This window comes from Salvelinus sp. IW2-2015, linkage group LG18 (assembly GCF_002910315.2).
Source record: "Salvelinus sp. IW2-2015 linkage group LG18, ASM291031v2, whole genome shotgun sequence".
NCBI classification, from domain to species: domain Eukaryota; kingdom Metazoa; phylum Chordata; class Actinopteri; order Salmoniformes; family Salmonidae; genus Salvelinus; species Salvelinus sp. IW2-2015.
In genome coordinates, this window is record NC_036858.1 from 32,708,000 (window position 1) to 32,721,055 (window position 13,056).

Consider the following 13,056-nt stretch of genomic DNA (forward strand, 5'->3'; position numbering starts at 1 on the left):
TATCTTGGCAAAGGAGAAATGCTCACTAACAGGGATGTAAACATGTGCACATTGAGAAATAAGCATGTGTATGGAACATTCCTGGCATATTTTATTTCAGCTCATGAAAACACTTGTTTGTTTTTTGTTCAGTGTATTTCAAATTGTCCTTCCGTAGCAATGATAGCCAATACTGAATTACTGTACATCAGTCCTCATCCCCCCCATATGACATTTTTCCTATAACGGTCACTAACGAAATGTAGTTACTTGGCTGTATAACAAACAATGATTTAAATGTGCCAAGTGCTTTCACGTAGTCAATCTGACTGTAGCTAGAAATGAAAGAAGCTAAAAACAAACGTCTCGTTTGGGACACAAGTACAACGTCTGCCACCTATTTGCTTGTTTACCGGGGTTATAGCAAATCACAGGATTTAAAAACAGGTTTCAAAAGAGACTGCTTTATTATAGTACATTTCAAATATAAGGCCTTAGTATGTCCGTTTTCATTTATAACACGTAGTACATGTCATGTCAAACACGTCGGCTCAGGATCACGTCGGCTGATGGCCATCTGCTCAATATGGCAATACATACAGATAATCTTGACATAGGGTTGTTCAGCATCATTTGGCACATCTTAAAATACATTTAGCTTTTTCTGCTGCAAATTTTAACAAAATGTAAACATCGCATTCAAATTCCACTGGCAAGTTTAGGTAGAGTGAAAATGGTGTTTACCACTGAGCATAATAAAAGTATCTTCCTCTGTCCCCCCCCCCGGAACAAAATAGTCATACTCCCTTTAACCTGTAAATATCAATAAATATTCTTCATTAAATAAACAGAACTGAATTATCAGCAAGACAACAAATAAAGTTAGGCATGTCAAGATACCAAGTCGGTTTCCAGCTACTTAAAACAAAGCTCAAAACATTCCCTTTCTAAAAAAACTATTTTAGATTGAGGTGGGCCAAAAATACCTGACATTTTCACAGCAGAACAGGCTTTTCTTTTAGTTAGGAATTCCATTCAGGATACACAGCATTCTCACCAGAAAGTGACAGTGAAACCAAAAACCACTCCTGTGATGCATCAGAAAAAAGCAACATGGCATTGCTTGCATCCTAAGAGCACGAAAATAAACTACTCATCTCTGGTGCAAAAAACGAATAATTGTGCAGTGAGAGACCATGAGAAAGTTTGACTTTTCCGGCACTATTCCAGCTGCCATCATATGATCAAATAAATAAATAAATACATTTATACGAACACCCGACAAGTAGCTGCTTTCAGGAAGATTCCTTTGAGTTGGAACACAACTACACCACCATTTAAAGTGACCAAATATCTCACAGGATGAGTTTTGGAAACCAGTTCAGAGAAACCGAAGGCCCACACCCACACCTAAGAGACAGTCACAGTGAAATATGCTGGTGTTGACTAATCCAAGGTAATGAGAAATGCCAAATATTGGGGTTGGGTATGGGCGTACCAGCTGCCAGCCCTGTTTTGGTCCATTGACAAGCTCAGAAGAGCACCATGAAAGTGTGTATGAAAACCAGTCGCACCAGTCTGAACAGAAAGTCGCAGGGGGTGCCATTACATGTGCCTTTTGAAAAGCACAGATCGGAACTATGATAGAAAGAGCAACATCTTCACGAAAACATTTCTGTAAACACTTCAGACAGTGGAGGTCACTTGACAGGTTCAGAAAAATAGTTCACTGCTGGTAAACTAATGGCATAAGGTTTATAGGGAATGGACAGACTTATCGCTGCTATTGTCGCGAAAAGCTTAAAAATGGTCCCCGTCAGGCAACGTAGCAATCCCTCCCCCCACAATTTAGTCCATCTTGGAGCTCTTGCCACCTTTGCCTTTCATGTAGGTCTGGTAGAAGAAGGAGGAGAAGAGGAGCAGGTAGCTGAGGTACATGAGGGAGCTCCACACAATGTTGTTCAGGTAGGAGTGGCAGTCCCCCTCCTGCATCCAGTGGTAGACCAGCCAACTGACCGTCAGCCCCATGGCCATCTGAGCGATCTGGAAGGTGGTGATGACCACGGCAAAGGGGCGTGGCACCCGGTAGCCGGCTGCCCGCACTGCGTAGTAGCTATACATGAGTGCGTGAACAGAGTAGTTCATGGTCATGAACCAGCCGCCTCCAGCCACCTGATCCTTGTAGGAGTACCAGGAGTAGAGCAGCACGGTAATGTGGTGGTACCAGTGCAGGAAGATCAGCCGCTGCTTACGGAGCACAATGAATGCCGTGTCACCTGTGGAGGTCATTGAGAGGACACATCAGGACCGACAAAGTTACAGGACCGACAAAGTTATGGTCCCAGACATGCAGACGCACTTAAAACATTTACTGCATATCTTCGACTAAGTTATATGGCTTGCCATAATTTTGACACTCATGGTAGGAGTGGACAAAATGCCAAGTTGAGCCAAATGACTGGCAGTTCCATCCCCGGTTCTTACCCAGTTCAGGGGCTTTGCTCAGGACAAAAGCATAGGCCCAGAACTTGCTCACTGGTCCGTTGTAGAAGCTCTGGTCACATATAGACTGTCTGAAACCGCTGGTTGAGAGGATATACAGCATGTACCATCCTGTTCGAATTGCTCCAATGATACTGCAATTAAAATAAAGTTAAGCATTGCACTAGAGGGCAAGAGCAAAACTAAGTGACACTAGCAGGCTTGTAACGTCGTGTGCATGTCTAGTCAATCTTCATTGAGAATGCTGAAACATCAAGCCATGGCTGAGTCAGTGCCACACTTTCATTTGTGCCAAAATCACAATAAAACAAAAGTTAGCTTGCAAAATCAGCAGGCTATGGTTTGAAATAGGCTTGTTGTAGTTCCATCTTTAATGCAGTCATTGGTGTGCTTATCAATGCAGAAGCACCTTTTACATCCCTCCCCATCAATAAAATTATATTAAAATCATCCACAAGTTTCACTGTGACGTTACTGCATTCTGTCATTAGTAATGTTCAAATAAAAATAAATAGCAACCATTTCTCAAATGAAGGGGATGACGCAACATTTACAATGAGGGAGCCTGATGTCTCTGGTCCGCAAATCACAGCGCAGACGCTTCATTCGGGATAAATGGAGTAAGCCCCGAGTTACCTGCTCACTGGCAGGTTAAGTTCTGAAGGATTTGTTGCCAAATATACCTGGCTAAAGAGTTGAGCCATTTGTGATTCCGGTTTTCCCMGAGTTGAACTCTTGAGTTCACTAAAGTCACATTACTAACTTCTTAAACCATATGTAGTATAGGGCTTCCTGACAGCATGTCACTAGGGCAGGGTTCCACAACCCCGTTACTGAAGCACTACCCTCCTGTAGGTTTTAACTAACCTGATTCCGTTTATCAACCAGCTAATTATTAGAATCAGGTGCACTAAATTAGGGTTGGAGTGAAAACCTACAGGATAGAAGCACTCCAGGAAAAGGGTTGAGAGCCCTGCACTAGGAAGACATATGTATTAAGGTCATGTTGGCATCTAGGAAACTGCCCTTACAAAACATGTACAGTATGCTTAGTTCCGCCACATGAAAAGATGCTGCGTGAGGGTGCTTTCTGCACAAAAAAATGCATAATTCCAGCACAAAGAGTGATCTTAAACAGTCAAACATAGGAGTAAGAATTTTAAACACTTAACAAATGATTATGACAGCCATCTTTCTACCATCAGGATTGTTAACAGATGGATGCATAATGAAAGTGACTTGTTGGCAGATGTAAAAAAATWAATAATTAAAGTTCACAATATAGATTTAAAGCTTTGGGTATTTCAGTTTCCAGAGACATGACAAGATTACTGTGGGGAAACAGACCTTGTACATCTTCCATTCACTCAAATGTCAGAGGTAAATGTTGGTGTTCGGTGTTAACTCACCTGAAGATGGCCAGGCTGAGTGACCACAGCACCAGTGGTCTGCGCAGACTGAGTTTAGGCCTCTCCTTCATGAAATGTTGGCCTCCAAAGACCAGCGCTGCATATAGGCCACAGAACACAAAGGCCTTGCTCCTGGTGAGAGAGAAACATGTCAGTAAGTGTCAGTAAATTTCCTTCGATTGTGCCCATGGCAAGGTTACTCAGCTGCAATGGTATTTCAGTGATTGAGCACACCCTAGGACTTTAATGAAGTGATGTTTTTACATACACTATTACTCATGCTCAAGGTATTTAACATGGCACACCCAGTTTACTATGGTGATATGTGAAATGTATTGACTAGAGCAATCAGCCCTAGCCACTTCAGTTGATATTAGGTGGCTTGAAATGAAATGTAAAATTTTACATTTGTACAAAATCTTTTCCCATGCTGGTTTAGCTGACTTTTTTTTACTAGACATCCTGAGTAAACCACTACTAGATGTGGATATTCTAATTTCAAAAGCAAGAACAGAACAATGTGGCTGCTATTGAGTAATAAGGTGGTACAGAAATGTGTATAATATATTTKGCTTCAACCTTAGTCTGTCAGAATTGTGATGTCACACCTGACGCTCTTCAATTTTTTGAAGTAATCAAGGGCGACACCTGACCCTGACTCAGCTGTCCTGTTCGACCACACGAACAAGGTGAATTCATCATTATTTTGAAACCAAACAATGTTATAAACATACTCACCAGTTTTCTTGCATCCATTCGATAGCGCCTCGCTCGTCAAATTGCTGCTCGAAACTATATTGAGAAAGTGGCACTTGATGATATTCCGTCTCATTCATTTTCGATCTTGCTCTCTCTAACTAAGCTATGTATAATTTATTCTCTGTGATTTAAAATCCCAGTAGATAGGAGGCTACCTAGACTAATGTTAGATTAATCATAAACGCACACATGCGTCCTCTCCACCACTACTCTACTCACACCTGATTTCATTTACGCGCAAATAAAACCTTTACTATATACGGGCGTGGACTATGATGCGCTTCTGCCCTGCCCTCTCTCCTCCCACTGTGGGAGCATACTTTGGGAATTTTGGTTTCGACCAAGGTCGTTAAAAAATGCTTAACAAAAGGAAAACTCACAGAACTAACAGTAGGCATATAATTTATTATTTAGGTATGCTAACTTTGCAGGTTACACATTATTACTTTGTAGCTGCGAAAATGCCGACGCACGTGGCAGACAGACAATTGTGCTGCAGATAATAGGTTGCCAGATTTGGTCAGATTGATCTGAAAATGTCTTAAGGCTTTGACCCCCACATTGCAAAATCATAACCTGGCAACTCCGCCGAATTTGAAAAGAATCGTTGAGCACACAATTTGATTGATGTCATAAATAGTGAGGACAGTTGGTTACCATGCCAATGGGCAAGCTGAGCACATAAAATAGCTCCAGAATGTTCAGTTTCCCACACACTTAATTGTATAAAACACAGTTAGTCAGCYAGTAGTTTGAGTTGTAATGTTTACTCATTGTCTTTGAAAATTAGGCTATATTTGTCATCAAAATGTCACAGCGTGCCCACAAGGAAGGGCTGTGCAATATCAAGATTTTATGTTTGGCCTTTATTTTCTGTCTCATAAAGCCAGTTTATGCAAAGCCAACTCCTGCAAATGTTTTTGCTTCCTCATCTTCGCTGGAGCACATGACTTTGATCAACTCTGTTCAGAACAACCCCGATGTCACAACCCCAAAACTGACTCATTTTGTAAACACATTGCTTGGACAATTTGAGAGTTTGCTGGTGAAAGGTGAGACAGGAATCCAGAAGTTAGTCTAGGCCTAGCGTTAACAGAGTGAAGTCAGAGAGGCAAATGTCTAAGCTTGAGTTGTGGCAACATTTGACATTTTCCTCTGATTTCCCACAGATGGTACTTCTCCAGGTAATTTGGACCAGGTGACTCAAGGATATCCCGGACCCTACACAAACGCTAAAGACCCCCAGGCGCTTGTGAAGTCCCTAATGTCTGTTCTACAGACTTACAAGACGCAAACAGCATCACAAGGTGATTTGCCCTTTATTCTGTTCCTACTCTTTGTGCGAATGCACAAACCTGTGTGAATTTCACAATTGCTGAATTGTAAAACGCATTGTGAAATGGAATTTGAAATGGATTGTACATTTTGTTCCGATGCAGGTAATGATCACGTCTTCAAACTGTGGGGAAAAGCTCCAAAAACAAAGAAGAGCACCAATGAAATCAAACCCAGAGTCAACATATTGACAGACCCCACTTACTCCGAGCCACTTGTGAAAGTTAACATGATTTTGGGCCTCTTTTTCTATGGCTTCATCGTGATAGGTACAGTAGCTACATAACATTCTGCTGTCTTTTTACTGCATGGAAATGTACTGTTCATCAGTTGATATTGATATAGCTTTAATGTAGATCTGCTTTGTATATTAAAATGAGCAACAGCTGGTTTATGTTGTATGTATGTTGCAGCAACAGTGTTATCATGTTTGGTCTGTGCCTGGGCTTTTTTCACCAGTGTTTATCTATGACTCTGTCCGAGTTTCCATGGAGGCCAGAAGAAGATCTGACGCTCTAGCTGATGCCAGGCTGAAGAGAAAAGAACCACCCCCTGTTGAACCACAGTCAACTTTATCCAAATGTACACTCTCTATGATGCCTTACTCTGTGTGCCGTTAACTTGCTTGAATGTGTGATCCCTGGCTATGTTAAGTCTACACTCACTGCAGGGTCTCACATACTGTTGTAACAATGCCCTCTTTCCTTTTAGATCGGCAGAGCATCGCTTCATTGTTGCATTTGGAAAATACATCATCCATAGTTGACTGTTTGAAGGCAAATTATCCCAAGGTTACATCATTTATTTTGAAGATGTCACACAATATATATATTTTTTTGTGAGATGCAATAGCAGTAGTCAAAACAAGCTGTACATTTTTCAAACTGTCTATGTATGTGTTTAAACTGTTAATGACTGAGTCTGTGTGTTGTATAAGTGTATTTCAAACATTTTTGTTTCGTTGCTTCTGTAGAAAGAGTCTGAGTCAAACATACAATTTGCAGACTGTGCAAAAGGAAAGAGTGCTGTCAGCCTTAGAGAGTGGGAGCCTCTGCCTAGTGAGTTACTGTAGATAGATCGCACACTGTTTTGTTACTGAGAGATTAGATGAGATTAGATGTAATTATTTTTAGGTTTATGTTTTTCAGTGCATAAAACAGTGAGGTACTGACCATAATCACACCAAACATTGTAATTAATGTAAAGCTTGTACAAATGTAAACTTGTACAGATATGCAGCACTCATATGTACAACATGAGTTATTAGATGGGCTTAATTTCTCCCTCAGATATTCAAGAGAACTCTGTGTCTGTCAATCTGGCGCTGAACCCATTTGACTCCGATATAGAGGAAGTTGTATCTGCATAGGTTGTTCATGGTGAAGATTCTGCTCTTTGCCTAGATTATTTATCATATCAGGTCACGTGGAGATATTACATTTATTTTGTCCGCATTTTTTCCCCCAGAGTCTCAGCTCACTGATGTTTGCGTCAACTGAGGACCACGCCTTAATACCGAGTGACATTTAATGGAAGCAACAGAAATTAACTCTCCAAATAAGATAATGTTGAGACTGCCACCTTTGAAGACCGCCACTTTCTGTCTCATCACTTAGCCCCATACTTACGTTAGTAATAAACATATCTTGCATTCAAAATATAGGCCTATGTGAAAAGTCGTTTTTTGGTATATATGATTACTGCTATTTTAATTTATTCCTTGATTACTTATGAAAATGTAAAAAGAGAATGGGAAAATATYAAATTAACATTGTTTGTTGTTAGTTACAAATACTATTGTGTTGTAAATGCTGTACATTATTACCATTATTATGTTTGTTTTTAATATTGTTATTATGCAAATATCAATATTGCAATATTATACTGTTGCTCATTTTAGGTTTCCTAGGTGAGGCTTGTGTCCTCTGATGCTCTATTTAAACAATATTTATCCAACAGCGCCCTAGTTTACCATACTATACATCACAGGAGGCTGCCGAGGGGAGGATGGCTCATTATAATGGCTGGAATGGTGCAAATGGAATGGCATCAAACACATGGTGCAACACAAGGTGCAACCAACCTGTGCTATACACCCACTACTCTGCTATATAATGAATGATAAGTTGATGATATAAGTCTGATAAGGCTGATAATAACTAGTTACAAATAAGCAAGATACCCAAGCTTCCCTATGTTTTATTAAAAACAAATATTTATTGAACTTTTGAGCCCATCAAGCTGATCATCCCCTTTTGGCATAGCTTTTGAATGAGCTGTAGTTTATCACGGTGTCTGTGACTTTCCTATGATGACACAGACTGCAGAGCAACAGAACCTACCCAGTTAAACAATGTAGTTAAACTGGTTCTGTTTCATTCTAATTAACATTCTTCCAGAAGAGGCTAGTTCTTGGAAAGAATTGACCTCGTCAACCTCAGGTTGTTGTCTCAGAGATAGAGAACGTCTTGTGTACTGTAGGAATGCACTGACAACATGATTACAGACACAAGTGGGGATGGAAGTGAGAAATGCTGCCATCTTCTGGTGTAATCATTAGTCCAAACCTTAGCAAATAATTGCATTTTGCAACAAAAACGAGAGTTTCTATTGGTCAAATTCAGGTAGGTCCCGTTGGCTCTGTTTGGTTCCTATTGAATAGGCTGGAATGGGCTCCCATCACACCGCTCCCATACGGTGTGATTTCTAATCTGCAGGGCTTGTGGGCTGGGTGAGAGTCGACCTCTGTGTGCAGCAGAACCCACCATATACATTTCCACTTTTCAAACAGGGCTGAGGTGTGGGTGGTTTGTTCAGGGAGACCTATACGTGGGTGCTTTCCCTCTCCGAGCACTAAACTTACTCCTGACAGGCCACAGTAAACTACACACCAGTTCTTGCACATAAAGAGGATATAGAGAAAGGAGGGAAGCTTTGGACAGGGCTTAGCGGGGGTTTTGTATGAGAAGTTGTGTTTGAAAAACCATGAGTTATGGGTGGCCTTGCACCTTTGCATAGTGCATATCATGGTTCACTGCTTCACTGTTTTACTTCAGGTGAGCTCAGAGGAATAGTGTGTAGTGTGTAGTGATGAGACAGTAGAACAGGGGTCGCAGGGGGAGATTTAAGAAGGATTCCCCAGTGAGTGAGGTTGTTTCCACCCAGCCACCTCAGCTCCGGTCCTCTCTCATAGCATGTCCAAAACGTAAGAATAATGCAATGTCATTGGGGCTGTGAACAAATAACATGGAATTGCTTGAGGGATACTTACACTACACTTGGGCTCTGCAATGTCTGGATAACTATAGAGGGGATGAGACAGGTATAAAAATATGGTTTATTCAATGAGCAAAAACGTAATATTTTCATGGGATTATTACTAGTAGGCTATGTGGACAGAGTGGATGACTCATCCCAGGTTGCAGTCAAGGCAAGGCAAATCAAATGTTATTGGTCACATACACATGGTTAGCAGATGTTATTGCGAGCATGGTCGGCATTTGATTGTGAGGAATTCTAGGTCAGGTGAACAAAATGACTTGAGTTCCTGTATGTTGTTATGATTACACCATGAGTCGTTAATCATGAAGCATACACCCCCGCCCTTCTTCTTCCCAGAGAGATGTTTATTTCTGTCGACGTGACGCATAAAGAATCCCAGTGGCTTTACCTACTCCGACAACATATCCTGAGAGAGCCATGTTTCCGTGAAACAGAGTATGTTACAATCCCTGATGTCTCTCTGGAAAGCAACCCTTGCCCTAATTTCGCAAAATATGAAATCTGCTCAATGCAACGAATGTCATCGATGCAAGCAGCAAGGCCTATGCTGACCCTGTCTATTAACAGTCACAGGAGTCAGGAACGGCAACAATTTGAACGGACGGGGGCATTGGGGAGAAAGACGGTTTTAATTATCACACCCTGATCTGTTTCACCTTTCTTATGCTTGTCTCCACTCCCCACCAGGAGTCTCCTATTTTTCCCTATTATCCTCACAAAGAGCCACCATTGGAAGACATGAGGAATTACTACATAACCTTATGGAAAGATTCCACGCCTTGGCGGAACACCATGACCATGCAGTCAGTGCATTGCTGGAACAATTCCGCTGACTATCTATTAGGCAGCAAGCCACAACGGAAACCTCCCAGACTCTCAGTAAACCCGCTACCAGCGGTGCTTCTCCCCAGCCTACCCTGGCTTTCCAAGAACCCCACTTAACTCCTCCCGAGTGCTACGCTGGGGATCCCGGAACCTGCCGGGCATTTCTCTACCAGTGCTCCCTCATTTTCGAGCTGCAGCCCTCTTTGTTTCTGTCGGACCGTTCAAAGATATCATATCTTATAACTCTGATGTCCGGGAGGGCACTCGCCTGGGCTACGGCGGTGTGGGAGCAACAATCCATCGTTTGCCTTAGGCTGGAGGATTTCATGGCGGAAGTAAGAAAGGTGTTCGACTCTCCGTTGTCTGGGAGAGAGGCGGCTCAGACGCTACTTCAACTGCATCAAGACTCCCGTAGAGAGGCAGACTTTAGCCGCGGAGAATGCCTGGAACCTGGAATCCCTGTTTGAAACATTCCTTCATGGATTATCGGAGGGAATTAAGGGCGAGCTCGCAGCCTGGGAGCTGCCCTTGGACCTCGACTCTCTCATAGCCTTGACCATAAGGATCGATGGGCAACTACGGAAACGCAGTAGGGAGAGGAGATCTGATCCCGGGAACACGCCGAAGATCCATGGAAATCCCTGACGCCTGCATTCCTGAGAGAATCCGTTGTCTCCTCCGGTGCCCCTGCAACTGGGCAGGGCTAGATTCTCCTGAGGAACGTTTACGCAGACTGAGCTTTAGGACATTACATATCCACCTGTCCAGTAAAAAGCCCCGGATCATCAGTAGGTACGAGTACGCTGGTGGGCCATCCATGCTATCATGTTGTGGGGTGACCGGTCTAAATCTGTCCGGGTGCTCATGAACTCTGGTGCCAACGAGAGCTTTATGGACACCCTGGTGTCGGAGCTGGGTATCTCCACACAACTCCTCTCCGTTCCCATGAATGCCAGAGGATTGGACGGACGCTCTATTGGCAGGGTCACTCGCAGTACGATTTCTATCAACCTGTGAGTGTCAGGGAATCACAATGAGTCCATGCGGTTCCTGCTCATTGAATCTCCTCAGCCATCCTTCATTTTGTGATTGTTGTGGCTCCAGATGCACAACCCCCTGATTGACTAGGCTATGGGTTGGAACCCGTGCTGCCACGTGCACCACCTCAAGGTGGTGCAGCGCGCCCCTGGACGTCCTCCTGTGGGCTTGGGTAAATCCTCGGATCTTTCCGCCATTCCCATGGAATATCAGGACCTGCGGGAGGTTTTCAACAAGGCCCGTGCCACATCTCTTCCTCCGCAACGACCCTATGACTGCCACATTGACCTCCTCGCTGGCATTACACCGCATCTGGGGGGGGCTTAATTCCCTGTCTAGTCCGGACACCAAGACCATGGAAGGGTACATTGAGGACTCTCTGAGACAGGGTTCATTCATCCTTCTTCCTCCCCTACCGGCGCATGGTTCTTCTTTGTGGAGAAGAAGGACAAAACCCTGCCCCCGTGTATCAACTCCCGGGGCCTTAATGACATCACGGTAAAGAACCGTTACCTGCTATCACTCCTCTCCTTGGCTTTCGGGCCTCCCCAGGGGGGCGACTGTATTCTTGAAGTTGGACCTTCGGAACGCCTACCATCTGTTTTGGATAAGGGAAGGAGACGAATGGAAGACAGCCTTTAAGACAGCTAGCACTACGAGAGTCTAGTTATGCCATTCGAACTGACCAACGCTCTCGCAGTGTTCCAGGCTCTGGTCAATGATGTGCTCCATGACATGTTGAACCGGTTTACCTTGACGACATCCTTGTCTTTTCCCGTTCGGTTCAGGAGCATGTTCTCCACGTCCGACAAGTCCTCCAGCGCCTCCTGGAGAACCGGTTGTTTGTCAAGGTGGGGAACTTTTATTGCTCCATTATCTCTTTTCTGGAATACATTATCGCTGCCGGGAACATTCAGATGGATCTGGACAAGGTGAAAGCGGTGGTGGAGTGGCCCCAACCCACATCCAGAGTGCAGCTGCAACGTTTCTTGGTATTTGCTCATTTCTACCGCTGCTTCATCTGTAGCTACAGCACCCTGGCTTCCCCCCTCTCTGCACTCACCTCACCCAAGGTTCCATTTACGCCTTTCCCAGCTGCTGACCTGGCGTTTTCAGATCTCAAGCATCGGTTCACTACAGCCCCCATCYYAATCCATCCTGACACGTCCCGTCAGTTCGTKGTGTAAGTCGACGCCTCGGACGTTGGAGTGGGGGCCGTCCTGTCCCAGCGTTTTGCCCAGGACCAGAAGCTGCATCCCTGCGCTTTGCTTTCCCATCGTCTTAATCCCACGGAGAGGAACTATGACGTTGGTAACCGGGAACTTCTTGTGATCAAGATGGTGCTGGAGGAATGGAGACGCTGGCTAGAAGGGGCGGAACATCCATTCCTAGTGTGGACCAACCATAAGAATCTGGAATATCTACGCACCGCCAAGCACCTCAACTCAAGACGAGCTCTTTGGGCTCTGGCCTTCCTCCGACAATGTTTTTGATGGCCCACTATGGTTTCTGACGTCTCCACATTTGTCGCCGTATGCACGGTGTGTGCTCAGAATAAGACACCGCGGCAAGCTCCGGCTGGCCTCCTTCAACCACTCCCTGTTCCTCATCGCCCCTGTCCCATATATCCCTGCACTTTGTCACTGGTCTCMCTCCATCTGATGGCAACACCATAGGTTTTCCAAAGCCGCCCATTTCATCCCCCTTCCCAAGGGACCCTGAGCCAAGGAGAAGGCCCAACTCATGGTACAGCACATCTTCCGAATCCATGGACTTACGGTCGACATAGTCTCCGATCGTGGTCCTCAGTTCTCATCCCGATTCTGGAAGGTGTTCTACACCCTCATTGGGTCGTCGGCCAGCCTGTCCTCCGGGTTTCATCCTAAATCAAGCGGCCAGTCGGAGCGTGCCAATCAAGACCGGGAGA

At 44.1% G+C, this 13,056-nt stretch overlaps 1 protein-coding gene and 1 long non-coding RNA gene across 3 annotated transcripts; one reads left to right on the forward strand and one right to left on the reverse strand.

Annotated features, from left to right (window-relative positions):
• Positions 1 to 423: 423 nt before the first annotated feature.
• elovl6l (ELOVL family member 6, elongation of long chain fatty acids like) lies at positions 424 to 4,885 on the reverse strand. The gene is made up of 4 exons (XM_024008457.2): positions 4,629 to 4,885; positions 3,891 to 4,022; positions 2,464 to 2,615; positions 424 to 2,255 (listed from the first exon to the last, which is right to left on the reverse strand). The coding sequence occupies exons 1-4, from the start codon at positions 4,724 to 4,726 to the stop codon at positions 1,828 to 1,830; spliced, it is 810 nt and encodes a 269-aa protein (XP_023864225.1). The 5' UTR covers positions 4,727 to 4,885; the 3' UTR covers positions 424 to 1,827.
• Positions 4,886 to 4,950: 65 nt separating this feature from the next.
• On the forward strand, positions 4,951 to 7,663 carry LOC111978733 (uncharacterized). Of its 2 annotated transcripts, XR_002879210.2 has the most exons (5): positions 4,951 to 5,701; positions 5,819 to 5,956; positions 6,089 to 6,253; positions 6,444 to 6,566; positions 6,696 to 7,663. It is a non-coding gene; the product is annotated as an uncharacterized lncRNA (long non-coding RNA). The 2 variants fall into 2 exon arrangements; XR_011481524.1 differs by having other exon boundaries at positions 6,444 to 7,663.
• The last annotated feature ends 5,393 nt before the right edge of the window (positions 7,664 to 13,056 follow it).